General features: G+C 32.6%; 1 protein-coding gene across 1 annotated transcript in view; it reads left to right on the top strand.

Moving 5' to 3' along the window:
* The window catches only part of LOC143389702 (A-kinase anchor protein 9-like), a 72,690-nt gene that overhangs the window by 38,080 nt on the left and 8,567 nt on the right, over window positions 1-26,043 (top strand). Inside the window, exons 9-19 of the mRNA XM_076842577.1 lie at window positions 2,912-3,122; window positions 4,842-5,004; window positions 15,260-15,359; window positions 16,483-16,575; window positions 17,332-17,688; window positions 19,360-19,563; window positions 22,056-22,178; window positions 22,277-22,385; window positions 23,430-23,485; window positions 23,574-23,664; window positions 23,836-23,974. Coding sequence (XP_076698692.1) covers window positions 2,912-3,122; window positions 4,842-5,004; window positions 15,260-15,359; window positions 16,483-16,575; window positions 17,332-17,688; window positions 19,360-19,563; window positions 22,056-22,178; window positions 22,277-22,385; window positions 23,430-23,485; window positions 23,574-23,664; window positions 23,836-23,974 — 1,646 coding nt within the window. The remainder of the gene's footprint in view (window positions 1-2,911; window positions 3,123-4,841; window positions 5,005-15,259; window positions 15,360-16,482; window positions 16,576-17,331; window positions 17,689-19,359; window positions 19,564-22,055; window positions 22,179-22,276; window positions 22,386-23,429; window positions 23,486-23,573; window positions 23,665-23,835; window positions 23,975-26,043) is intronic.

Raw genomic sequence — 26,043 nt, 5'->3', positions numbered from 1 at the left:
AGGGTTTAAATGAACATTAGAAAATACAGACAAATGTTTCTGGTGGTCTTAAGTGCTATGAATAAAATTACAGTATGATAAGAAGATCTCCCTAAGTGTAGGGCTTTTTTTGCATAGGGTAGGTCAAGGAAGACTACTTTGGTGAGATGATATTTGAGCAGAGACAGAGGAAATCAAAAAATAAACCAAATTAGCAGAAGCTTAGAGTATTCAAAATTGTTTGGGAGGAAAAAAACAAAATTGTTTTGAGCACAATTGACTTTTGATACTAGAGGTTAGAAGTTAGGGAATTAGATCATTGTCACTTTAGGGAAAAAAATCAGGTTGGTTAAAAATGTACACATAAGAAGAAAATAGAATCTTAAGATAGGGAAAACTTTTAATAAAGACAAAGCATGGGAAAACATTTAAAATTTTATTGTATCTTTTAAAAACAATGATGTAAAACAGATTTGAGGACTGGGACTAGATATTTGCCATGAATGTAAGTTGCAAACAAAAGCTATCAAGAATATAGAAAGAACAATTAATGTAACAAGAGGTCCAAAAACAAAATAATAATGGGCAAAAGATGTGAAAGACATGTGCCTGAATAGCAAATCAAAGTATCTAATAAACATGAAAATATTCTTTCAACCTTACTATTCAGTGTAAAAATAAAATATCATTTTATACCCATTTAGGTTGGTGAAGTTAGTCTGATATAAAGAATGGTGAGGATGTGAGTATATAAGTACTCAACCTTCTGGTAGCATTGTAAATTAGTACTGTTATATAAAAATAATTTGATCAAATCTAGCACAGTTAAAAATGCACTATCTGTGACCTAGCAGTTATATTTCTAAGTAGTTCTCAAAGTGGGGTTCCTGACCAGAAGCCCAGCATTACTTGGTAACGGGTTAGAATTCAAAGCTCTTTGACCTCTCCTGAATCAGAAACTGTGGGGATTGGGTTAGGTTCCTAAAGTAACCTGTTTTAATAAGCATTCCAAGTGATTCTGATGCATGTTACATTTGAGAACCACTAATTAGAAAGAAATTAGCACATTTATCCAAAAATTAGGAATAAACCAATTTATCTCCTGAAAGGAAATGGACAAATTTTGGTATAGTCATAATACCACAGTTAAAATGAATTAACCTGTTGCCTTCATGCTGTTTATTTTTTTGTTTGTTTGTGGTACTGGATTTTAAACCCCCCATTACCTACATGGAATAATACCACAGACATATTGAATGAGAAAATAAATTTGTAAAATTAATATCATTTGTGTAAGTCCATAAAAATACAAAATATACAGTGCATTGAGAATGCAAAATGTATTGTAATGAGAAGTGATAATGTAAGAATTGGACTGGATTTGTACCAAACTATAATTATGGTTGCCTGTGAGAAAGGAGTGATGAGAACATAGAAGTTTATGGGGAGTACAGGGAATGAAAAATATAGAGAAAATGTTATAGTACTTGTTAATTTGGGTTTCGAGTTTATTGCTTGCATTTTTCCATATTTAAAATAATATTTTAAATCCAGGCATGGTGGTGCATGCCTGTAATTCCAGCTATTTGGGAGGCTAAGGCAGAGGAGGGTTCTAAGTACAAGACCAACCTTGGCAACTTGTTGAGACCTTGCCTTAAAAAGGGCTGGGGTTGGGATTGTGGGTCAGTGGCAGAGCGTTTGTCTCACATATGTGAAGCACTGGGTTCAATCCTCAGTACCACATAAAAATGAAAATATTGAAAAAAAGGGGCTGGAAATGTAGCTCACAGGTAGAGAGCACCCCTGGGTTCAATTCCCAGTGCCATGAAAATAAAATATTATTTGAAAATAAAAAGAAAGATAAGGAAGAGCCAAGACAACATGAGAGAAATTGGTATGAAAATTTGTTCTCCTGGTCTCCTTGGCTAACTACTCTTACACAGCTGTAGCCGATCCATTGCTGTTAGTCCTATTAGGGTTTTTAATTGGACCCTGCATCTTTAACTGTTTATTTAATAAGATATATAAAACAAAAAATACATTCTGTAAAACTGATGGTCCTCCATACTCACTACAGTAGCTGTAAACCAATGATGATTAATTAATGATTTGATTAGTTCCATAAAACCAGTGGGGAATGTTATAGGCCAGGCTATATAAGCAATGACCAAACAGACTTCATTTTACCCTGAGACTCCATATTACGTAAGAAAAGCTTCTCCCATAGGAAAGTCCCATCACTGTACCACATTACTAATTGCCTAGCATAGCCTACTTGCAATACAGAAAAGCAATTCTTGCACAATGTAAAATTGTTCTCTTTGGTTCCCACTTTCCTTGGGCAGTGTACCTTTGTGGGGAATAATTGATTAGATGTTAGTAGCCATTCTTTAATGTGTATTCAACTAGGGTCACTTTGATCCATTTCTCTTTTGATTATGATTATGAAAAAATCCCAGGAGAAATGAATGAAATGAAAATTTGATGAAGACATTGCATTGTTTCGCTAATGGCTTTATTCAGCTTCTGTACTACTTCTTGCTTGCTTGCTTGCTGGTTGCCAAGTCAATCTGGATGTGGTTTTCGCCTTTAAATATCCTAAAATGTTGAGGCTCTAGGCTGTTTCCTGCAGAGACAACTTGTTCCTGTAGGGAGCATTCCCAGACAGTCAGAATAAAGACTCTCCAATATGGACAAATCATAAGCTATACCAAATATCAGAATTTGCTCTAAAATTGAGGTAATGATACTACTCTCCTTGAAAAAAGAAGTAGCTAAGTATAATTGAATGAAGAATGAAGAAAAAATGTCATTGGTTCTCTTATGAAGTTTTAAACTATAAATTATTTCTCCTCTTGTTTTAGTATATGCAAAAAGCAAATTATTTTATAGTAAATTATTTTAAATTTTTCTAATATATATTCACTTTCAGAATGATTTAAGGCTACAGATGATAGCTCAGTGCATATGCCTTTCAGTGGTTTATTCAGCTGACGTGGATCAGGTTCGTGAATATATGGAAAATGAAAAAGATAAAGCTCTTTGCAATCTTAAAGAGGAGCTTATTTCTACTCAAGAGGAAAAGATCAAGGAGCTTCAGAAAATATACCAGTTAGAACTACAGAATGTAAAAACACAAACAGGTAAATAGTTTCTGACTTATAATTACCATGAAGCATCACTTAGAGTCCACCATTTCATAATTCTGTTCTTAGAACTCACAGGGGAAGGTGACTTGTGTATCTAAGCCCTAGTCTTATTTGTTCATGTAAACATTGGATATTCATTCAAGTGCTAGAGAAAACTAAAATTACTGAGTCATTTTCCCATAGGAAATTATAATCCATTGGGAAAGCATATATAAAATACACTGAAAATTTCTGAAATGTAAAGAATGGAGGGAGAAAAAAGAGTTTTGTCTTTCCTGTGGAGATGAGTAGGATGAGGGTATGGGTAGGAGTAACTGGGTTGGAAATTTGGGGAAGGCTATGGAGTCTTAAGCATTGAGCTCTATCTAAGATTGCATCCTTTTGGGAGAACTGGGAGTTCAGGTTGTGTTAACTAGATAAAACTGGAGAGATTGGAAGGAGCTTGATCAGGAAATGTTTTATGTACTCTGATGAAACATGTTTATGTTTTATGCTATTGGTGATAAGACCTACAGCAGGATTTTAAATAGTGGGAGTAACAATAAGATTTTTATTTTAAGTTGATACCATTAGGATCAGTTGGAAGGGATGAAATTATTGATGGGAAGACCAGCCAGATTGAATTGAGTATGATAGAAAGTTAAGTTCAACACTTAGAGTTTGGTTCTAGTTTGTCGTTAATGTTAGCAGAAATTAAGAATGATACCCAAGTTTCTAGCTTAAGAAACTAGAGTATGGTTCTAGTCATAGAAAGGAACCAATTTGTGAAAAAAATAATAATTCAGTTTTAAATATATTGAGTTAAGAATAGAATACTTATTGACTTTGAAAAAATATATAGGAGTTAGTTGAAAATAGAAGTCTGAAACCTGGGAGAAAAATTTAATTATGAGGTAAAGATTTATAATCAGCATGAATGTCAAGGACAAGAGGTCAAGGACAAGAATGAGTTATCAGGGGAAACTAGAGAGTGAGTTAAAAGACCAAGATGGCATAATGGGAAGTAACAATGTTAAGGGACCATACAATGAACCATAAACAATTAGTCACAGTTAATGTTTTTCTTTCATGATTATTTGGCCAGTTAACTAGACTTCTTGTGTTCAAGGTATCTCTAGGCCTTCACTTTTGCTTTTAGGAATGAGTTTTATTATTGTAATTGCTTTGGTGAACAGAATAGAATTTCAAGCATATCAGATAATACCATGCTTTTTCACTTCAGGGGTTCTTTGAATATAGTAATATTTTAAGTTTATATTTTTTTAAATTGATATCTTCTTGAGGTAGTCTGTCCACTATTTCCCAAATTGCATGTTAACTAATGGCTCATTTAATTGGCAAAAAAGTTAGTTTAGTGATTAATTATCAGCATTTTTAAGAAATAAAAATAAAAGAGGAAAGTGAAAGGTGTTAACTACTCTCCTGTGGTCCCTTTCCAACACTTCTTTTGTTTCATGTTTCTGAATTGTTTTAAAGATATAAAATTGTTGAATTTAGAGATACTATACCATAAGGATAGGAGAAATGATCTTGAATCACACTGTTTTCTTGTTTTCATCAGTCAGAATGAGTCAAATTAAAACCTGAGTTTCACTCAAAACATTTTTCAAAGAATAAATATTTTTATACATTGAAATAAAATGATTGTTATTTCACTGAGAAGTTTGTATTGAAATGTGTATTGTCTTCTCTTCCTGTTATCTTCTCTGAAAGATACCAAAAAAATTAAACAACTTGAAGAACAAATTCAAGAATTAGAAAACTTCATATGCTTTTTGCGCAAACAATTGAAAGAAACTGAAGAAAATCATAGGGCAGAAATTTATTCTCTGCAGGAGAAGCTTCAAGCCATTAGTGAGACCACGGTGGACCCAAGGTATCTATTTACTTAAAACTTCATTCAGCAGTATTTGTAGCTTAGTAACAATGATAGTATCATCTGGAATGGTTATTTTAAGAATAAAATATAACTTTAACAAAGAGATAGGATGTAACATTTTTTAAGAAATAAGAGCAGGAGATAATTCTGTATTTGAAATGTGTGAAATAAATGTTGGTATAAACCAAAGACATTTTATTATAGGAATTTTACTTATACTTTTATAAAGATGTTATTATTAATCTATTTTCTGAATTAAAATATGTCAGGTAGTAGACATTTACTTGTTTATTCTATGCCTAGGCTTTGATATGTTCATGTGGTGAGTACTTAAATAGTCTAAGTATGATCATTCCACTATGACTTGAATATACTCCATTTAATTGTCTAATGCTCAAATTCATCATGTCCCAAATAGAACCCTGATCTATGAGGAGAGAAGAAATGATCTTCAATTACCACTATGTATGTTTTCTTGGATCAGGATCTTCTAAAATTTGCTCCTTCTGTAGCCATCTTCATCCATCATGACTCCTTTCTGTCATAACTCTCTGCCATTCTATGAAAAAATCTTGGTTTTTTTTTAACCTTCAAAGTACATCACAACTGTGCCACTCCTTACTGCTCCACTGGTCCCTGCCATTGTTTTGTGTTTCACCTGGATTACTCAACTTCTGTTTACAGTCTATTCTCTATATAGTCAACACAAGTGCCAGAACCTTTGCTTTTATAATTTCAGTTACATCATGTTACTCTAATCCTCTTCTGCTCTTTACAGTCTCACTAGTCCTGAGGACCATGACATCTTTGACTTTCATTTCCTACTGACTTTCTTATCACTTACTGTTCTCAAACCATATAATCCCATGGGGTTGGGGTTGGAGCTCAGCGGTAAAGCGCTTGCCTGGCTTGTGTGAGGTCCTGGGTTTAATTCTCAGCACCACATATAAATAAATAAAGTAAAGGTCCATTGACAACTAAAAACAATTTTAAAAGATTAAAAAAAAAACCTCATACATCCCCACTGTGATCCTCAATTATATCACATATCAGTATGCTTCTGCTTTAGGGATTGATTGGCTTTTTCTTCTACCTAGAATGATTATTCTGCAGGTATTTTTATGCCCATACCCTCATCTCCTTTGGTTCTTTACTTAGATGTCATGTTCTTACATAAATTAAAATCATCCCCAAAGAATCTGTGTCTTACTTTTCTACTTCATTTTTTCTTAAAATTATTTGTTTTATATGTACGAATACATTATAATCATTGTGTGCATGTATATGTGTATATAAATAATGTATGTGTGTAATTTATGTATCCAAATATATATAAATTTAGAGGAAATATTGTTTCATTTTGTTTGTTTTCAATTAAGGAATTTAAGCCTTTTTAAAAAACATTTTTATTAGTTGTTATTTTATTTATTTATTTATTTACATGCAGTGCTAAGAATTGAACCCAGTGCCTCATACACACTAGGCAAGTACTTTACCACTGAGCCACAACCCCAGCCTAGGAATTTAAGCTTATCGTTGTCTATTTAAGTCACTGATGTATTCTAAATCCACATGATTTCTAAATACTAATCTTGCCTTATTGTTATAAGATTAGACATTTTAAGAAAACATTGTTACAAAGTAGTGAATGCTTATATAACAATACAGAATTCGGACATACATACCAAAAGATATGTGGGTAGATAAAATTAAAATTAAACTGATTGTAAGTTAAAATTAAACTAACTGTAAGTTAAGAACCTTCTCTTTCCTGTTGCCACTCTTCATTTCCAATATAAGCAATCATTGTTACTTTTGATATGTATTCTTTCAGACATTTTCCTATTTATATAGACATATATGTTAAAACAGGCTTTTAATGCAAGTGAGAATTTACAAGCTTTTTTAACTCAGTAATATATCTTAGGTATATCTTTATATATATACATACATACATGCACACACACACATATATATATATATATATATATATATATATATATATATATATATATATATATATAATATTTTTTTGTATCAGGGATTGAATTCAGGGGCTCTTTACCATCAAGCCACATCCTCATCCCTCTTCTTTTTTTTCAGAACTACTGTTTTTATTTTAAATAACTCATGTTCAGATCTACCACATACCAGTTGGGTAATGTTAGACAAATCAATTTTAATGAACTATTATTTCTATATATGTAGTTTCAATAACTAATTATTATTTTTTAGTTCTAACAATTTTTTTTCTTCTAACTAGTTATCTAAGACAGTAGGATGCATTTTGACATATCATACATAAATGAAGTATAACTTCTCATTCTTTGGTTGTGCATGATGTAGAATATGTGATGTAATCATGTATGTACCTGGGGTAATAATTTCTGATTCATTCTACTATCCTTTCTTCTCTCATAACCCTCCCCTCCCCTCATTGCCCTTTGTCTAATCCAAAATATGTTTATTTTTCCCTACCCCCGCCAACCCATTGTGAATTAGTATCTGCATATCAGACAAAATATTCAGTCTTTGGTTCTTTGGGATTGGCTTATTTAGCTTAGCATGATATTCTCCAGGTCCATCCATTTGCCACCAAATGCCATAATTTCATTCTTCTTTAAGGCTGAGTAATACTTCATTGGGAAGATATATATCACACTTTCTTTATCCATTCATCTGTTGAAGGACACCTGGGTTGGTTCCGTAGTTTAGCTATTGTGAATTTAGCTGCTATAAACATGATGTGGCTGCATCACTGTATTATGCTGATTTAAAGCCCTTTGAGTATAAACCTAGGAGTGGGATAACTGGGTCAAATGGTGGTTCCATTCCACATTTTCTTATGAATCTCCATGCTGCTTTCTATAGTAGTTGCATCAATTTGCAGTCCCACCAGCAATGTATGAGTGTACCTTTACCCCCACATGCTTGCCAACATTTATTGTTGCATATTTTTTCTTTTTCTTTTTTTGTGGTGCTTAGTAATGAACTAGGGCCTTGGTCATGTGAGGCAAGCAGTCTACCAAGTGAGCTATGTCCCTAGGCCTGTTGCTCGTATTCTTGATAGTTGCCATTCTAACTGGAGTGAGATAGAATCTCATTGGAGTTTTGATTTGCATTTCTCTAATTGCTAGAGATGTTGAATGTATTTTCACATATTTGTTGATCAATTGTATGTCTTCTGTGAAGTGTCTGTTCAGTTCCTTAGCCCATTTATTGATTGGTTTGTTTTTCTGGTGTTTTTATTGTTTTTTAATTTTTTTTTAGTTGTTGATGAAACTTTATTTTTTAAATTTATTTATATGTGGTGCTGAGAATCAAACCCTAGGTCCCTCACACATGCCAGGCAAGCACTCTACCACTGAGCCACAACCCCAGCCCCTGTTGTTAAGTTTCTTGAGTTTTTTATATATCCTGGGGATTAATGCTCTGAGGTGTATGTGTGGTAAAGGTTTTCTCCCATTCGGTAGGCACTCTTCATGTTATTGATTGTTTGATGTGAAGAACCATTTTAGTTTGAATCTTTTTATTGATTCTTGCTTATAGTTCTTGTGCTCTAGAAATCTTGTTAAGGAGGTCAGTTCCTAAGCTGAGGTGGTAGAGTTTGGACCTACTTTTTCTTCTGTTAAATGCATGGTCTCTGTTCTAGTGCCTAAATCCTTGATCCACTTTGAGTTGAGTTTTGTGCAAGATTAGAGATAGAGGTTTAATTTCATTTTGCTTCATGTGGATTTTCAGTTTTCCCAGCACCATTTGTTGAATAGGCTATCTTTTCTCCAGTGAGTATTTTTGTCACCTTTGTCTAGTATGAGATAACTGTATTTATATGGGTTTGTCTCTGTCTTCTATTCTGTATCATTGGTCTATATGTCTGTTTTGGTGCCAGTGTCATCCCATTGTTTTTTGTTGTTGCTGTTATGGCTCTGTAGTATAATTTAAGTTCTGGTATTATGATGCCTCTTGCTTCACTTTTCTTCCTAAGGATTGCTTTGGCTATTCTGGGTCTCTTTTTTCCAAACGAATTTCATGATTGCTTTTTCTAGTTTTACAAAGAATGTCATTGGAATTTTAATAGGAATTGCATTAAATCTATATAATGCTTTTGGTAGTATGGCCATTTTGACAATGTTAATTCTACCTATCCAAGAATATGGGAGATATTTCCATCTTCTAAGGTCTTCAATTTTTTTCTTTAGTTTTCTGTAGTTTTCACTGTAGAGGTCTTTCACCTCTTTTGTTAGATTGATTCCAAATATTCTATTTTATTTTTTTACACTATTGTGAATGGGGTAGTTTTCCTAATTTCTTTTTCAGTGGCTTTATCACTGATATATAGGAATGAATTTGATGTATAGTTGTTAATTTTATATCCTACTACTTTGCTGAATTTCATTCATTAATTCTAGAAGTTTTCTGGTGGATTTTTTAGGTCTTCTAAATATAGAATCATATTGTCGGCAAATAGTAATAATTTGAGTTCTTTTTCTATTCGTATCCCTTTAATTTCTTTCTTCTGTCTACTTGCCCTGGCTAGTTTCCAGGATTATATCAAATAAAAGTGGTAAAAAAAGGGTATTCTTGTCTTACTACAGTTCGTAGATGGAATGCCTTCAGTTTTTCTCCATTTAGAATGATTTTGGTCTTGGGTTTAGCATGTATAGCTTTTACAGTGTTGAGATTTGTTTCTACTATCCCTAGTTTTTCTAGTGTTTTAAACATTAAAGGGTGCTTTATTTTGTCATGCTTTTTGTGCTCCAATTGAAATGATCATATGATTCTCCTTGAAGTCTATTGATGTGATGAATTACATTTATTTATTTCTGTATGTTGAACCAACCTTGAATCCCACTTGAATATGATGCACTATTGTTTTAGTCAGCTTTTTTATTTCTGTTACTAAAAGATCTGACCAGAACAATTTTAAGAGAGGAAAAGGACTCATGGTGTTATTTGAGGGCTCATCGTGTTTAGATGTCTTAGTCCATAGAAGGCCAGCTCCATCCCTTGGGCTTTGAGGTAAGGCAGAACATCTGGAAGAAGAGTGTGACAGAGGGAAGGAGTTCACATAGTGATCAGGAAACAGAGTCAGAGACTTCACTCTCCAGATACAAAATATATACCCCATATAGAGACTCCACTCTCCATATAAAAAATGTATACTCCATAGCCATCCCCCCAATTCCCATCTCCTCAAGCCATACCCTGCCACTTCTTTTAATTCATATCGGGGATTAATTCACTGATTAGGTTAGTCATTTCTCTTCTGAATCTTCTTGCATTGTCTTATGTGAACTTTTGGGGGATACTTCACAACCAAACCATAACAACTATATATTTAATGTTTTTATATGTGAGTTGCCAGAATTGTATACAGAAGTTTTGCATCTATGTTCATTAGGGATATTGGTCTGAAGTTATCTTTCCTTGATGTGTCTTTGATTTTGATATCAGGTGATACTAGCTTCATAGAATGAGTTTGGAAGAGTTCCCTCCTTTTCTGTTTCATGAAATAGTTTGAGGCTTCTTGGTATTAATTCATCAAAGGTCTTGTAGTACTGGGTAAGAATCTTTTTCATCCTGGGCGTTACTTAAATGGTTGGCTTTTGATGCCTTCTTCTATTTTATTGCTTGAAATTGATCTGTTTAAATTGTGTATGTCCTCCTAATTCCTTTTGGGTAGCTCATTTGTCTCTAGAAATTTGTTGATGTCTTTAAATTTTTCATTTTTATTGGAGTATAAATTTTCAAAATAACTTCTGATTCTCTACTGTATTTCAACAGTATCTGTTGTAATATTTTTTGTGATTATGAATTTTAGTGATTTGAGTTTTCTGTCTTCATTAGCACGATTGAGTTTATCAATTTTATTTATTTTTTCAAAGACACAAATTTTTGTTTTGTTAATTTTTTAATTGTTCCGATTATTTCAATTTCATTTATTTCAGCTCTGATTTTAATTATTTCCTGTCTTCTACTGCTTTTGGTGTTGATTTGTTTTTCTTTTTCTAGGGCTTTGAGGTCTTATGTTAGGTCATTTACTCATTGACTTTCCATTCTTTCATGAATTTAGCTTAATAGTGTCCCAGAGATTTTGACAAGTTTTATTAGTTCTCATTTATCTCTGGTAAGTATTTTAAAAATTTCATCCCTGATTTCTTCTTATGTCCATTGGTTAGTCTCTAGGTGTTGGAGTTTTTTATTTTTTATTGTATCAATTATTTCTAATTTCATTCCATTATGATCTGATAGAATGCAGGGTATAATCTCTTTTTTATTTCATAATTGTTGCTTTGTGGCATATTTTAGAGAAGAGTCTGTATGCTGCTGAGAAGAGCATGTATTCGTTGATGGATATAATACTCTTTATATGTCTGTTAAGTATAAATTATTGACTATATTATTAAGTTCTATAGTTTTTTTGTTTAGTTTTTGTTTGACGATCTATCCAGTAGTGAGAAAGGTTTGTTAAAGTCACTCAGTATTATTGTATTATGGTCTATGTAATTCTTGAAATTGAGGCAGGGTTTGTTTGATATATGTAGATGCTCCAATGTTTGGGGCATAAATATTTAACATATTATGTCTTGTTGATGTATAATTCCCTTAAGCAGTATGAAATGTCTTCTTTGTCCCTTCTGATTAACTTTTGGCTTGAAGTACACTTTATCTGACATGGGGATAGAAACCCCTGTTTGTTTACTCAGTCCATGTGAGTGGTATGTTTTTTCCCGTCCTTTCATTTTCACTGTGTGGATGTCTTTGCTTATGAGGTGAGTCTTTTGGAGACAACAGATTTTTGGGTTTTGTTTTTTTAATCCAATCTGCCAATATATGTCTTTTGGGTTTATTAGTTTAGACCATTAACATTATTTTTGAGATATGATTTGTGTTCCCAGTCATTTTAGGTTATTTCTACTTTTTACTTTGAATTAATTTCTCCTTTGATTGATTATTCCTTTTGTATGGCTCCTCCCTTTGTTGATTTTTTTTGACTTTTTTTTCCATCTTCATGGAATATTTTGTTGATAATGTTTTATAGCACAGATTTTCTAGTTATGAATTCTTTAACCTTTTTTTATTACGGAAGGTTTTTATTTCATCTTTAAATCTGAAGTTTTATTTTGTTAGATATAAAATTCTTGGTTGGCATCCATCTTCTTCAGAACTAGGTATATATTATTCCAGGACCTCCTGGCTTTGAGGGTCTGGGTTGAAAAATCACCTGAGATCCTAATTAGTTTCCCTCTATATATAATCTGATATTTTTTCTCTCATAGCCTTTAAAATTCAATCCTTATTTTCTATATTTGACCTTTTTTTAATGATGTGTCTTGATGTGGGTCTGTTGTGATCTTGTACATTTGAGGTCCTCTTGTATTTGATTTTCCATTTCATTCTTCAGATTTTGGAAATTTTTTCATATTATTTCATTGAAAAACTGGGCATTCCTTTGGTTTGTATCTCTATGCCTTCACCTATCCCGATAAATCTTATTTTGGTCTTTTCTTGTTATTTCATCATTCTTGGAAGTTCTGTTCATGGTTTCTTACCATCTTCCCTGTGTAGTCAACTTTATTTTCAAAATTATATATTTTGTCTTCATTGCCTGAGGTTCTATCTTCCAAATGGTCTAGTCTATTGATAGTAATTTCCATTGAATTTTTAATTGGTTTATTGATTGTTTCATTTTGAGGATTTCTGGGGTTGTTGTTGTTGTTGTTGTAATTTTCTGAGAATCTCTGCCTCTGCAATGATCTTTTACCTCCTCAAATTTATCTCTGATTTTATTCCTTATATCATTCTTTATGTACCAGGTCAGTCTAATATGTACTTTCTAAATTCCTTTTCTACATTTCTTTTACTGTGTTGTCTATGGGTTTAATTATTGGATCATCTTGGTTTGTTTGGGCCACTTTGTTCCATTGTTTTCTCATGTTGTTCTTATGTCTGTCCTTCTAGCAGTGTGGATTTCAAGCAGTACAGTGTCTACCCTGTAGATTAATAGTGTCCCTGAAGATTTCTAGTACCTCGCCTTTAAGGAAGAGACAAATAATAACTGCACCCAATACAAATAATATACAGCCTTAAACCAAATAGCTCCTATTAAGGCATCCACAGTTTTATTCCATTAAACTGAAATGATGTGTTCAATTATTGTCTACAATATAAACATTAAGTTTGCAAAAAAGTTTACAGTTTCCATTGGTGGACAAAGAGAGAACAAAAGTCATGTAGGGTGTGATGTTTATGAGGAAGGATCAGAAAAGATAGAAGTTAAAAAATTATAGGAAGAATGAAGGGAGGACTTAATAGAGGTTGGGTGTTAGCAAGAGAAAAGTGAGAAAGAGAATACAAGGAAACAGATAAATGAGAGGGGAATATATATATATATAATTTTTTAAAAGAAAATAATAACAAAACTGTAATGTACTATTCAGATATCCCAGTCCTCAATAAAATGATCCATGAAAAATACTTGGTTTCAAAAATGGTAGACATGTGAGAGAAGAAAAAAAAGGAATCTGGATGAAAAATTGAACACTTTTTTCCATTGCAGTTTAAGTTTCTCAGCTTCTCTTCTGAGCAGTTAGGTATGTTGTCTGGAATTTGATGCTAGTTCTACCCTCAGGGTAGTTAGAGTTGCTAGGGTGAGAGTGTTAGTCCTGGAAGCGGAACTACTAGAGCCAAGGTGTAGGCTTAGGTACGTTCCAATCTCTTCACTGCGTGCCTATTGGTCTGAAGATTTTAAGTCATCACACCTCCAAGGCTCAGCAATTGTCTGTCCACATTGGAAGACTGTACCTCGGGAATCTCCTTTAGGTTCTACACATGTGATGTAGGAATCTGTTCTTAGCCCACAACTTTGCCTGCAGACCCCATGAACCCTGGTCATCATTTGGTCTCCAAACTTGATCTCTTTCTTTGCCTGTCCTTTCAAATTCACAGTCAGGCACTTTTCTTCCAGCCAGTACTGCAAGCAGCTGATTGGATGGGGAGGGGAAAGCCAGGTGGGTTTCCTTGATCAGTATTCTCCTGTGTAAATGTCCCTCCATGCTTGATTTTCTCCGGTCACTTTGGAACACTCTCTATCACACAGCATGGGTTTGCCTTGCACATTTTTGGGGCCAGACTTCGATCTGCCAATAATTGACTCATCTAACTGCAGGCCCCCCAGCCACTGCTTCACAAGGGTTCTTTCTGCTGTCCTCCATGCATGCCGCCAAGAAAGCTGGTGGCTTCCCTCCTGTACACACATGCTGTGCAGCACAGCTTACTGATTTTTTTGTTGTTGTTGTTGTTGTTTTTTGAGCAGTATCTCTGAGCTCTTAAGCTCTCCATACCGCAAAACACCTCTGTTTTCCTAGGAATGGGGGTTCCTTTATTGCTTTACTACATTCACATAGGGATTATTCTGGTTTGTACTTCCAGCTATTTTACAGCTCTGGAGCTGGGGATCTTTCCCCCTTATTTTATTATACAAGATCTCTTGAGTCCATGATCTGTTTTGAGTATCCAGTATTAAATTCCAGTTAAGTCCTTCCTAGTTCTGGACCATTCACCCATCTTATTGAAAAAAGTGACCTTTTTGCTTTTCTTGGTTCACTCCACAGATCTGTCAGGGAAGCAAATACTTTATTCAGCCATCTTCCTGCATTTCCAACCGTTTTTTTTTTTTTTTTTTTTTTTTTTTTGAAAGAGAGTCTCACTAAATTGCTAAGGCTCATCCTGAATTTTTGATCCTCCTGCCTCAACCTCCCAAATTTCTGGAGTTGCAAGCACACACCACTGTACCTGGCTCTTTTAATATATTTAATCCAATATAATCTATTCTATATTATTATATGTTTTGTGTCTGTGTAATTTAGATATCCATGTAATATGAATAATATGTATCATATATCTTAGGTATATAAGTAGTGTGTAGTATCAGTGTATATAGTATGTTATGTACACTGTTGCTATATAAGCATATCTAAGATGTTATTTTTAAAAGAATTATTAAAAATTTTTTTTACATAATAAATTTTTTATCATACATTTATACTGAAATTCATTAAATGACATAATATTCATTGTTACTTTTAATTGGAAAACTTAGTCAAAAATGTTTTAAGTTACAATACTTGTAACCCTGGGGGAACTATCATTTTTGTCTCCCCACTGCCTCAGTACACGTTATACATGGTAGAAACTTTGGATAAAACACACAACACTAATTTTTTTTATATACTTTTTTATTTATATTTAGCTTCTCTGTTGATTCAGTGGTAATTAAAGAATCTGATGTACAGAAATCAGTAGTACATCCTGGAAGTTGTCTAAAAAAGAATATTGATCATGCAATAGAGGTATGTTATTTTTAATCTTCATTTTTAAACAGTTATGTACACTGATACTTTTTCTTACTATCAATTTTATGTCTTCAGTTTTGTAATTATGTAGTAAATATTTGGCTAAGATTAAGCATAAATCATGAGGATAATACCTTATGTAAAAGATCCAGAATGTCTATAGAAATATTTTTCATAGCATAGGAAAAACACAGAGAAAGTTAAATTTGAGAATTTTCCTCCCCTGTTACAGTTTAAATTTTTTCTTTGTAACATTTCTTTATGAACTGTGTAACAAATCAGCTTCAGTACCATGGCCAACATAGTCTTTTCTTCCCATTATGGAAGCGGAGGGTATCTTCAGAATGGTGTATAGGATTCCCTAAAATCCAAGGTGCTAGGGCTGGAATAATGGATCAGGCCACCTTCCAACAGAAATAATGATAGAAAAACGCTTTTTTTACCGTGCTTGCCACTGAACCACTCTCTGCCTGTCCTCGACATTGTATTATTCAAAACTTTTTTCAACCCCCAACTGCATCATCATCTTCACTAAATAATTCTAAATTCTAGTAAAAATTAAAATCACTGACTATTGCCCATTCTCATTCTGGATATTAAGAAGAGATATGAGCCACACTCATCCCTTATTAAATGTCTGTTGGATGAAATTCAAATAATTGGTAAATAAACAAATACTTTCATGTTGACTGTATATCTACATTTCTAAAAGAAGATTTATTTTTTTAATTGATAAAAATAATTTGTATGTGGAAAATTGTGTTCTTTTAATAAATACCAAGAAGAAAATTTGCTCATGATTTCATTATCAAACATAGCCACTTGTTAACATTTTACCTATGTCTTATTAATTATATTTAAGTATCTTTAACCCACCCTAGAATTTATGCTAATAATTACAGATATGTAAATATATTTCTCTCTTTGCATCTTTAAGTTTATACTAAGTGTAATTATTTTGTAGAATTATTAGATTAAATGTTTTTAGTTAAAAGATAACTGAAATTTATTTTTATTTGAAAGTGTCCAAAAATAGTGATATTTTTGGAATATTGACTACATCCTTAAAATTAATGGTATAAAATCAGTGTAAATTGTCATATTTCACCCTTCAATTTAGTTTTCTAAGGAATGTGGAATGAAACAAGAAACAAACATGGTTAAATTTTTGGAAAAACAATACCAAGAAAGATTAGAAGAAGAAATAGCTAAGGTAAGTTTATAGTTTATCTGCAAGGTTTTCTTGGTTTATAGATTTTCTTGATCTTTGAACTGTCAAAAAAAGCATGGATTTTATTGATGGTATGTACTTTGTTTTTATTTGTAAGTTTCATATATAGTCCATCAAACAGTTGTGTAACAGCATCAACTATAATTGCTGCTTCATAGAATGTTTTGTGGTGCTTTTCATTGAAAAGAACGTTTTTTCTTGATATAGAATAGTAATTACAATTTTTCAGAATGCCACAAGTTTTTATATATGTGTTACATTGTAAATAGTTACCTTGTGAAGGAGTTTGGCATTCTAAAAATGAGGGAAAAGTTATGAAGAGAAAAAGTAGTTGTATTACCCTGATAAATTATTGTAATGTTAGATAATAACTACAGATACTGATGGAGGATTGTCACAGAACATTATCACTCATGGCCAAGTGAATTTTCTTGGAAGGAAGAAATATAAAGACTTTTATTTTTTTTTTATTTTTGTACTGAGCATTTATTGATGTTATAGTTAGAAAAGTTTTGCTTGTTTTATTTTAAAAGGCAGGCAGTAAAACACTTTGATGTTAAATTTATTGAAAAATAGCCTATCTCTGTATCATTTTATCAAAGGATTTATTTTTGTTTTTAAAACTATGAAGCCAGGCTTTTTTCTAATTCATATAATTTTGAGTAATGACCCACTTTTTAAATCCAGCTGGTATTTATAAATCTAATCCTTTTTTGTTTGTTTGATTGATTTCTTTAGGTCATTGTGTCAATGAGCATTGCATTTGCTCAACAAACTGAACTATCTAGACTATCAAAGGGAAAAGAAAATACTATGTCATCAAAACAAGCACTTACTTTCTGTCAGCAAAATGAAAAACATTATTTTAATGAAATGAAATTATCTCAGGATCAAATTAATCTTCAGACCTCTGATGCATTGGACATGAAATTTAAAGAAGAATTTAAGCCACTTAGTAAAGAGTTAGGAGAAGATGGAGAAGTTCTATTACCAAACAGTGATCATCTTGATGATATAACAGAATCAGAGGTCCACCAACTAACTATTTCAGAAGAAATGTTCTCCAAAGACAAAACATTTATAGTTAGCGAATCTGTAAGTATGCTTCTTTGAATATAAAAAAGAAAAACTTATAATAATATCTTCAGTTTAAAACAGTAGCAATAATGCTGATTAATAGAGAATGAAAGTATGAAGTCCAGTCTTGACTTTAATGTATTTTATTAATTATAAGGTATTTGATTAAGTGAAACAATATTGGTGTGAAGTATAAAATAAATCAGGTCATAGTATTCTTGGTTGTCTTATGGACATAGTACATGTTAAGTTCTCATTGTAAATTATACCTGTGTTAGTTTTATTTAAACTAATTGAAGATTAATTATATTATAACTAGGTAATACCTGTGGCCAAATGATTTTCTCAATTAAATGTAAGAACATAAAAGGAAATTGCTACGAATTCAAGAAGACAATTCAAAGTATCTTATTATCTCTATACTAATTCTTTTTTCTTGTTAGTTGAGGATCTGTTACCCCAACGAATTGCAGCCTTTATTAGAAAACAATAAATTCTATTTCTTTTAAAATTATCTGAATTTCAAATTTATTTTATGTGTTCACGATAGATATATCTTGTTCAGAGGAGTATTCAAATAAAACTGTCAGCTTTTTATGTAATGCAAAACTTGTGAAATGTTTATGAAAACTAATTTAGCTATAGCTGTTCAAGGCAGAATGATTTTAATTAGTATCTTAAGGGATTGAAGTATTCATAGAACCTATTGACTTGTCATGAGTGTGAGAAACTCATAAATGTAAAGCATTTATTTCCAAATAAAATTTATTATAATTTTTCTTTGAATAAGCAGTTTTCTATAATACGGTGATGACCAATGAATAAAAATTAAATAGGCAAAATTCCTTATATTTTGTGAACTTAATTTTTAAAAATATTTTTCTAGTTGTATATGGACATAATACCTTTATTTTGTTTATTTTTATGTGGTTCCCAGGATTGAACCCAGTGCCTCATGCATGCTAGGCAAGCGCTCTACTACTGAGGCACAACCCTGGCCCTATAAACTTTGGGTGTGTGTGTGTGTATATTTGTTGTTGTTGTTTATATTATTTCCCCATTATAAAATATCAAGAGATATAAAGGAGTTATAACTTTATTAAGAGAAGGGGCTAGAGATGTAGCTTGGTGGTAGAGCACTTGCCCAGCATGTGTGAGGCCCTGGGATCAATCTCTAGTATGGGCGGAAAAAAAAGTGGATGGGGTGGGGGTTGGAGGGGGTGGATAAAGAATCTTGAGTATTTTGTTTTTCTCTGTTAGAATTAGATTTTAGCTAAACTATCTTGTAAGTAGCTGTTTCCTTTTGGAAAATAACATGTATGGTGGTAATAAATTAACTTCATGTTGTTTTGGAATTATAAATAAGAAAAATACTTTTTTAAAAAAAGTGATTTATGGGCTGGGGTTGTGGCTCAGTGGTAGAGTGCTTGCCTTGCATGGGTGAGACACTAGGTTTGATCCTCAGCACCACATAAAATAAATGAAAAAAGGTATTATGTTCATCTACAACTAAAAAATAATTTTTTTAAAAAAAGTGATTTATGCTTTTGTTTAATAATAAAACTAAAACTCAGATGCTTTATGTTGTTAATAGAATTGTTTTCATATTCAGTTAAAGTATCAGTGCTGACTAATTACCACAAAATATGTTATGATTGAGTTTTTTGCTTGTGTTTTTTCCTATCAAAGATTCATGGTAAGATGTTGACATCAAGCATGGATGCTTCTAAACAAATGATGTCAAACGAAGAACAGTTGGAAGATATGAGGCAAGAACTTGTACGACAGTATGAAGAACATCAACAGGCCACAGAACTGTTGAGGCAGGCACACATGTGGCACATGGAGCAGCTACAAGAAGAGATTAAGAGACTTAATAGACAGTTAGCCCAGGTATGGAACTTTAGAGTCTCTTTTCTCCTCAATTGAAATAATGGTATTTTTTATGTGGCTTTTTTTTAAGTCAAAATTATTTTTCCTAGATACAAATAAATTACAAATACTTAACATCAGGAAGTTCCTGGGATCAACTTTAGACCTTGTTAGGCACACCTAACTCAACTGATATAATGTGCATTATCATTTTATTTAACTGCCTTTCAGGCACTGGAAATGTGACTACAATATAAATTTTAAAATTCTATTGACCATACATAGCTAAAGCACTTTGAGAGTTTTGGAAATATTATACTGAGGTACTTGAGTATACAGTTGCTGTCATTCACTTTTTCAATGTTCATTTGTAGTTCTGTGAGTCTACCAATTACCATCTCCAAGGTTTATCTTTAGCTATCTTTAATCCATCTTTTTAATCATGAATGGAAATCTTCTGAAGTAATCTGTTTCTAGAACTCTCTCAGAGGACACATCTCTTGTTGATTAGAGAAATTCAAATTTATATAATATTCTTTTCTAAATTTAAATAGCTCATGGTATTTGGGAGCTATATTCTTATCAACTGCTATATAAAATATACTCACAAAATTATTTCAGAAAAGCAAGAAATATTTGCATGAAAGTTCTTATGAAAACAAATTTATTGAATTTAATTTTGAAAACTAAAACGTGTATTTTTTAAATATAAAATAATAGGGAAATTGATATTTGAGAATAAAATATAGCATTTGAAAAATCAGTTTTGTGGGGCTGGGGATGTGGCTCAGGCGGTAGCGCGCTCGCCTGGCATGCGTGGGGCCCGGGTTCGATCCTCAGCACCACATACAAAGATGTTGGGTCCGCCGAGAACTAAAAAATAAATATTAAAAAAAAATTCTCTCTCTCTCTCTCTCTCTCTCTCTCTCTCTCTCTCTCTCCTTTAAGAAAAATCAGTTTTGCTTTTCTTCATTGCATTTTGTGAATTTATTCTTCTAAAATTTCAATGCAAAAATTGACAGAGAAAATATTACTCGAACTATACAAATTCCTGAATATTTAAGTTTAAATAACTTTTTTTCTAAAGTTGCAAATTTTGCATTGAACTTCATATGTGCCTTTTAATCCCTAATAATGAAATATGAATCATAAGGTAGAACCAAGGTCTCTTGGTCCCAAGGGGTTAAAAGAAATCTGCTTTTTACCTCTATCGCAATCAATATTCTTCCATGACCTCTTTTCTTATTTAGAGATCCTCATTAAATAACAAAAACCTGGTTTCAGAAAGAGAAAGGGTGCTTTTAGAAGAGTTGGAAGCACTAAAGCAGCTGTCTTTTGCTGGAAGAGAGAAGCTGTGTTGTGAGCTGCGCAGCAGCAGTACGCAAACACAGGTAGTATTGACTTTGGTGCATTTAGGAACAGTAGATCAACAATGCAGTAGGATTTGTTTGTCTTTATTGTTGATAGGTGACGTATTTTTATAGTTACTAAGCTTAACATATTGGTGATCACTTAGATGGAAGGTAGGTGGAGTCAAAATGCCTTGCTTTCTGTTTAAGATAATTTGAATCTGGCATTGCTGTAGGAGAAACTGTTCTACCAAGGAGCAACCTTTATTGACAACCCTTATTGCCACACTATATAGAGTATATTAGTTTGAAGCCATTAAAACATTTTTCATCTCTACACTTGAATGTTTTATCCTTTTCTTGATACTGCTGATCTCTTGATAAATTGTAGTTAAATATTATTTCAAGCACTTTCTGGTTCACATCATACCAGTACAGAAGAATGATATGCTGTTTTTAAGATGACAGGTTTTCTTTCTGTCTTGTCCTCTCTGCCGTTGCACAAACTTAAACAGAATGAAAATGAAAACCAAAGGGAAATTGAGGAACAGACATTGAAAGAAAAGGAAATGGACATAAAACCTGAAGATGTACCTCCTGATAGTCTGTCCAGTGAAAGCTATACAAAATGTGTATTTTTTCAGTGCAAAGTCAATTAAAATGATTGTTCAAATGTAATAAACTTTATTCATCCTGATTTTTATCTTGTATATGTGTATTTTCTTAAAATGTCAATCAGTTACAAACTTGCATTGCCTCAAAGAAACTTTTTAAACCAGAAAATTAAGTATTTTATGATCCTCTTTTGAGTAGTTACTGATTCACCGGCCAAGGGAAGATTACATGATAAGGAGTCTAAATTTAGGAGACAGTCATATGTGCCCAGCCATTCTTGCTGGAGGTAAATTATTTGAATTGGCAGCAATTTTCTGGGGAATGCAATAAACAGGGTCAACTTCCTGAAAGCTCTGATGTTCTTACTGCAGCTGTCAAAGTTGGGGCCACTCCGCCCTCTTCCTTAACCAAGGTCTCAACCCCCTCGATTGAGGCAGGCCACCGAGGAGTATGGTTCTCTATTTCTTTGTCTAAGTCTTGTAGTCCTGATGTATCCAGTGCAGAAACCCCTCCCTAACCCATAGGAATTCATGTGTTTTGACTTTTCAGTTGCAGCAGGAAGTCAAAGACTGGAGTGCATCACACGCTGAGCTCAGTGAACAAATCAAATCATTTGAGAAGTTCCAGAAAGATTTACTTGTAGCTCTTAATCACAAAGATGATACTATTAATGTAAGTTTATACTCCAAATACATGTTTCATCTCATGAATTCTCCTGAAATCTTCTGAATTAAAATCGAGAGTCTTCCAACCTTTTGCTTCTTTTCTAGGCTTTGACTAATTATATCACACAGTTGAATCGGTTACAATGTGAATCTGAATCTGAGGATCAAAATAGAGAAGATGAGTCAGATGAATTAACCAACGGAGAGGTAGCAGGTAAGATCAGTCTCAGGGAGGTTGAATCCTTTTTTTGCTTTCTTGTCTTTAATTAAGTATTTATACAGATGCCACTTTTCAGCTGGCTGATTTTCTTCTTAAGCTTCAGGGTTGTAGACACATATCACTGGATCTATAGATATGTCTGTTGCATTGGCAGAGGTGGGTTGCTGGGGTATAATGTAGCAATAGGCATGTGAAGAACACTGACTTTTTCTATTCCATTGAAAACTAGTAAGTACACTGCAGCTACAATAGTCACATCCTATACAATACTTAGAGTATTGAACATTGTACAGTAAGAGAAATTTATTTCTTAACTTATGCAGATGATAGTTGATTTTGATACTCATCATCTCTATGGCTCTGTGGTTTTAAGGTCCACAGTCAGTCTTAAGAGTCCGGAGGTAGTTGGAACCATAAACTAAGGCTGTGAGAACAGAGGCTAGAGACTATCAGAAATCTAGAGAGAGGGAGTGTAACAGTGTTTACTGATGAGGAAAATATTTCCACATGTTTTCTCCCAAGTTGGATATTGCTTACATAGCAAGTATTTCAAACCACACCTGGTAGTAGATTCAGGGAGAAAATAGAGGATTGAATCTTTCTAAATAAGACACTTACTTGCCCAGGTGAAGATAGATCTGAGAGAGAAGAAAAGATTTTATCTTACAAGAATAGCATAGATAACATTTTAGTTGTGCAAACTAGAAATTCACCTTTTTTTTGTTTTGTTTTTAAGACAGACACAGTACTTTTATTTATTTTTATGCTGAGGATCAAACTCAGTGCCTCACACATGCTAGGTGAGCACTCTACCACTGAGCCACAACCCCAGCCTGAAATTCACCTCTCTCTCTCTCTTTTTTTTTTTTAAATCTAAGCTTGCAATTCTCTTAAAAGTCATTAGTCTAATCAGTTTAGTTATTTAATTGATTTTTTTTCTTCTGGTGTTTGAACACAATCATTATTTAGTTTGGGGAAGTTAGGAGAATATAGAGTTAAAAGTAAGGAAAGAAAAAGCTAAAGTCTTTTGTTTTTTAGGTGATCGGAATGAGAAGATCAAAGATCAAATTAAGCAGATGATGGATCTCTCTCGGGTATAGTTCTTTGTTAGAGTCCCATAGTGCCTGTGAATTCTTCCTGTGCCTCACTTTTAAGAATACCTCTCTTTTCTGCAATTTTTAGACACAAACTACAATATCAGTAGTTGAAGAGGATCTAAAACTTTTACAACTTAAGCTAAGAGCCTCGATGTCCACAAAATGTAATCTAGAAGGTGGGTTCTTCTTGAGAAGAAATTGCCATGTTGGAAAGACTTAAAATTTTATTGCAAAGATAAAGAATGGCTTCTTGCTTTCATGCTTCTTACTTTTCTTGGCACTACTCCCTCAAACAAGTTCTTAAGTCCTTGTACACATATAGAGATAAGCTGTTTTATCCTTTACAGACCAAATAAATAAATTGGAAGGTGACTGCAATTCACTACAGTCTTCTAAAGTTGGACTAGAAGAGGAATGCAAAACTCTAACGCAGAAAATGGAGATTTTAAATGAACTCTACCAGAAAAATGAGATGGCACTACAAAAGTAAGATTTTCATTGTTTGTTATTGTTATCACTGTGTGAACTAACAGATAATTTTATCTTTTCTTAAGATTATTTACAATTTCTTCTAGTTGTAATAAGTAGAGATTTGTCTTTTTTCCTTTGTGTTTTGTTTCCTATAAGTTGCATTTTTCTTTTCATCGTCAGTCTTAGGAGTCCTGAGGTAGTTGGAACCATAAACTAAGGCTGTGAGGACATCATAATCAATTGTCAAATTCATATGAAGGCAGGAAGTGGTAAAAAGGTATTAACAGTCACTGTGGAAATACCTCTCAAAGTTCAAGACCCTTTCTATGATCCCCCTATTTATTTTAATTACCTTTCATTGTGATCAGTTATGTAATTCTAATGTTTTGAACTTGTATCTCTAACTCTGGACCTTTAAAAATACTGAGTGATTTGGAATGACATGTTTTAGTAGAATAAAAACTTCAAAAAGGAATAATATTTACTTATTGATGGTACAAGTTTTGGACTTGAATATCTCAGATGTTCACACAAAATTGAACTGTGGCAAGGACCTTAGGAGTTATGATTACAGAAGTACTTGTTTGGAGTATATATTTATATATTAATCTTCTTAGTGTGGAGCTAGTTATTTTTTGAAAGTTCATTTGAAGTTTTTAATCCACAAAAATACTTGAATTCTCTAAAAATAGGTTGTGTCAGATTTTATTTGTTTGCACCTGATTTTACTCTTCGGCATATATATATCTTGTAAAGCAAATACAGACCTTCTTACAGACCTAACTATTTTTAGGTATTTTGACTTCTGTTGCCTAATTAATGCATTACATATTGAAACCTTTCCATTAACTTTTCTAAAATTCTGTGATCTCCAAGTGACCTTTTTAGAATCTCAAATTTTTGTTCAGGCCAGTTCTAAATTCCTGGCCTGTTTCAAAGAAACATTTCTCATTTTATCACTTTTTTTTTAAAAGAACACTTGTTTTCTCTGTCCCTACTAGTAATCTGAATGACCTAAAAGGCAATTAATTTTCTTTGTAATGCAATTAAATTGTAGCACTATTTTTCTCAACTCCTCCAAAATTCATTCAGTCATCATCTGTGGTTTGTACTCTTTTTACTCATCCCCAGGTACTATGTCAGTTCATGCCTCTGTCATCTTTTCTGTTTCTAACCTAGATCATCTGTCTTCATTCTCCATTTTTTTATATTTGTATATAACTTATTTCAAATTTTTAGTAGTTTTCTCTATAGCCGCTTGAGTGGACTTTCTAAAATATAAGTCTGTCCATGTCAATATGTGCCTGTGGTTTATGAAGAATTTGCTTTCTATTTGATGACCTGTTCTTTTTTTCTTCCTTGTATCTTTTTAATAGTTTATATGTTTTTAATTATTTTCCTCATCCCCTGTATAAGCTTGATGTAATCATAAATTATAATGGAATTATAATTATATAATTATAATTTTATTCATCTTCTCATAATTTAAAGGCCATGGTATATATTCTGGATTTAATAAAAACCTGACATAGATTAATAGGTTTATTATTATTTTTTATGGGCTTTAAGTAGCTCCTGAATCAGATAGCTGTTGTGGCATTATATGTTAGTACTTCATATACTGTGAACTCCACAAGACATTCATTCAATTTATACACATATTTAAAGTTTCTGTAGTTCTGCATTCTACACTGTTGGTTTCTTATTTGAAATTATTTTCATTCTATTTGAACATTGTCCTTTAATGATAGATTTGATTAGTGTATCAAAGGTAGTACAAGGATAAACAGAGAATAGTATTTTATCCACTAAATATTGCTACCTTTATAATCCGTATTAGGTTGACATGAACTTCATGATTAGAGTTAAAACCAGTTTCCATTTTTAAAGGATTTTTCTTTTGGCTACTGAATTTTGACTGTTACTTAGTTTTAGCAATTTAAAAATATCCAATTAATTACCATCTGTTTTAAATTTTTTCTTTAAGGAGTCCATTATCATTGTTGTTTGGTCTTATCCCTCCCCTAGTTTCTGTAGTCCTTTCTCTGTTTTTTTAACAGTTGTATTGGGAAGTGCCTAGGTGT

This window comes from Callospermophilus lateralis, unplaced genomic scaffold (assembly GCF_048772815.1).
Source record: "Callospermophilus lateralis isolate mCalLat2 unplaced genomic scaffold, mCalLat2.hap1 Scaffold_63, whole genome shotgun sequence".
NCBI lineage: Eukaryota > Metazoa > Chordata > Mammalia > Rodentia > Sciuridae > Callospermophilus > Callospermophilus lateralis.
The sequence above is the reverse complement of the archived record's forward strand: the minus strand, read 5'-3'. Positions and strand labels throughout refer to the sequence as shown.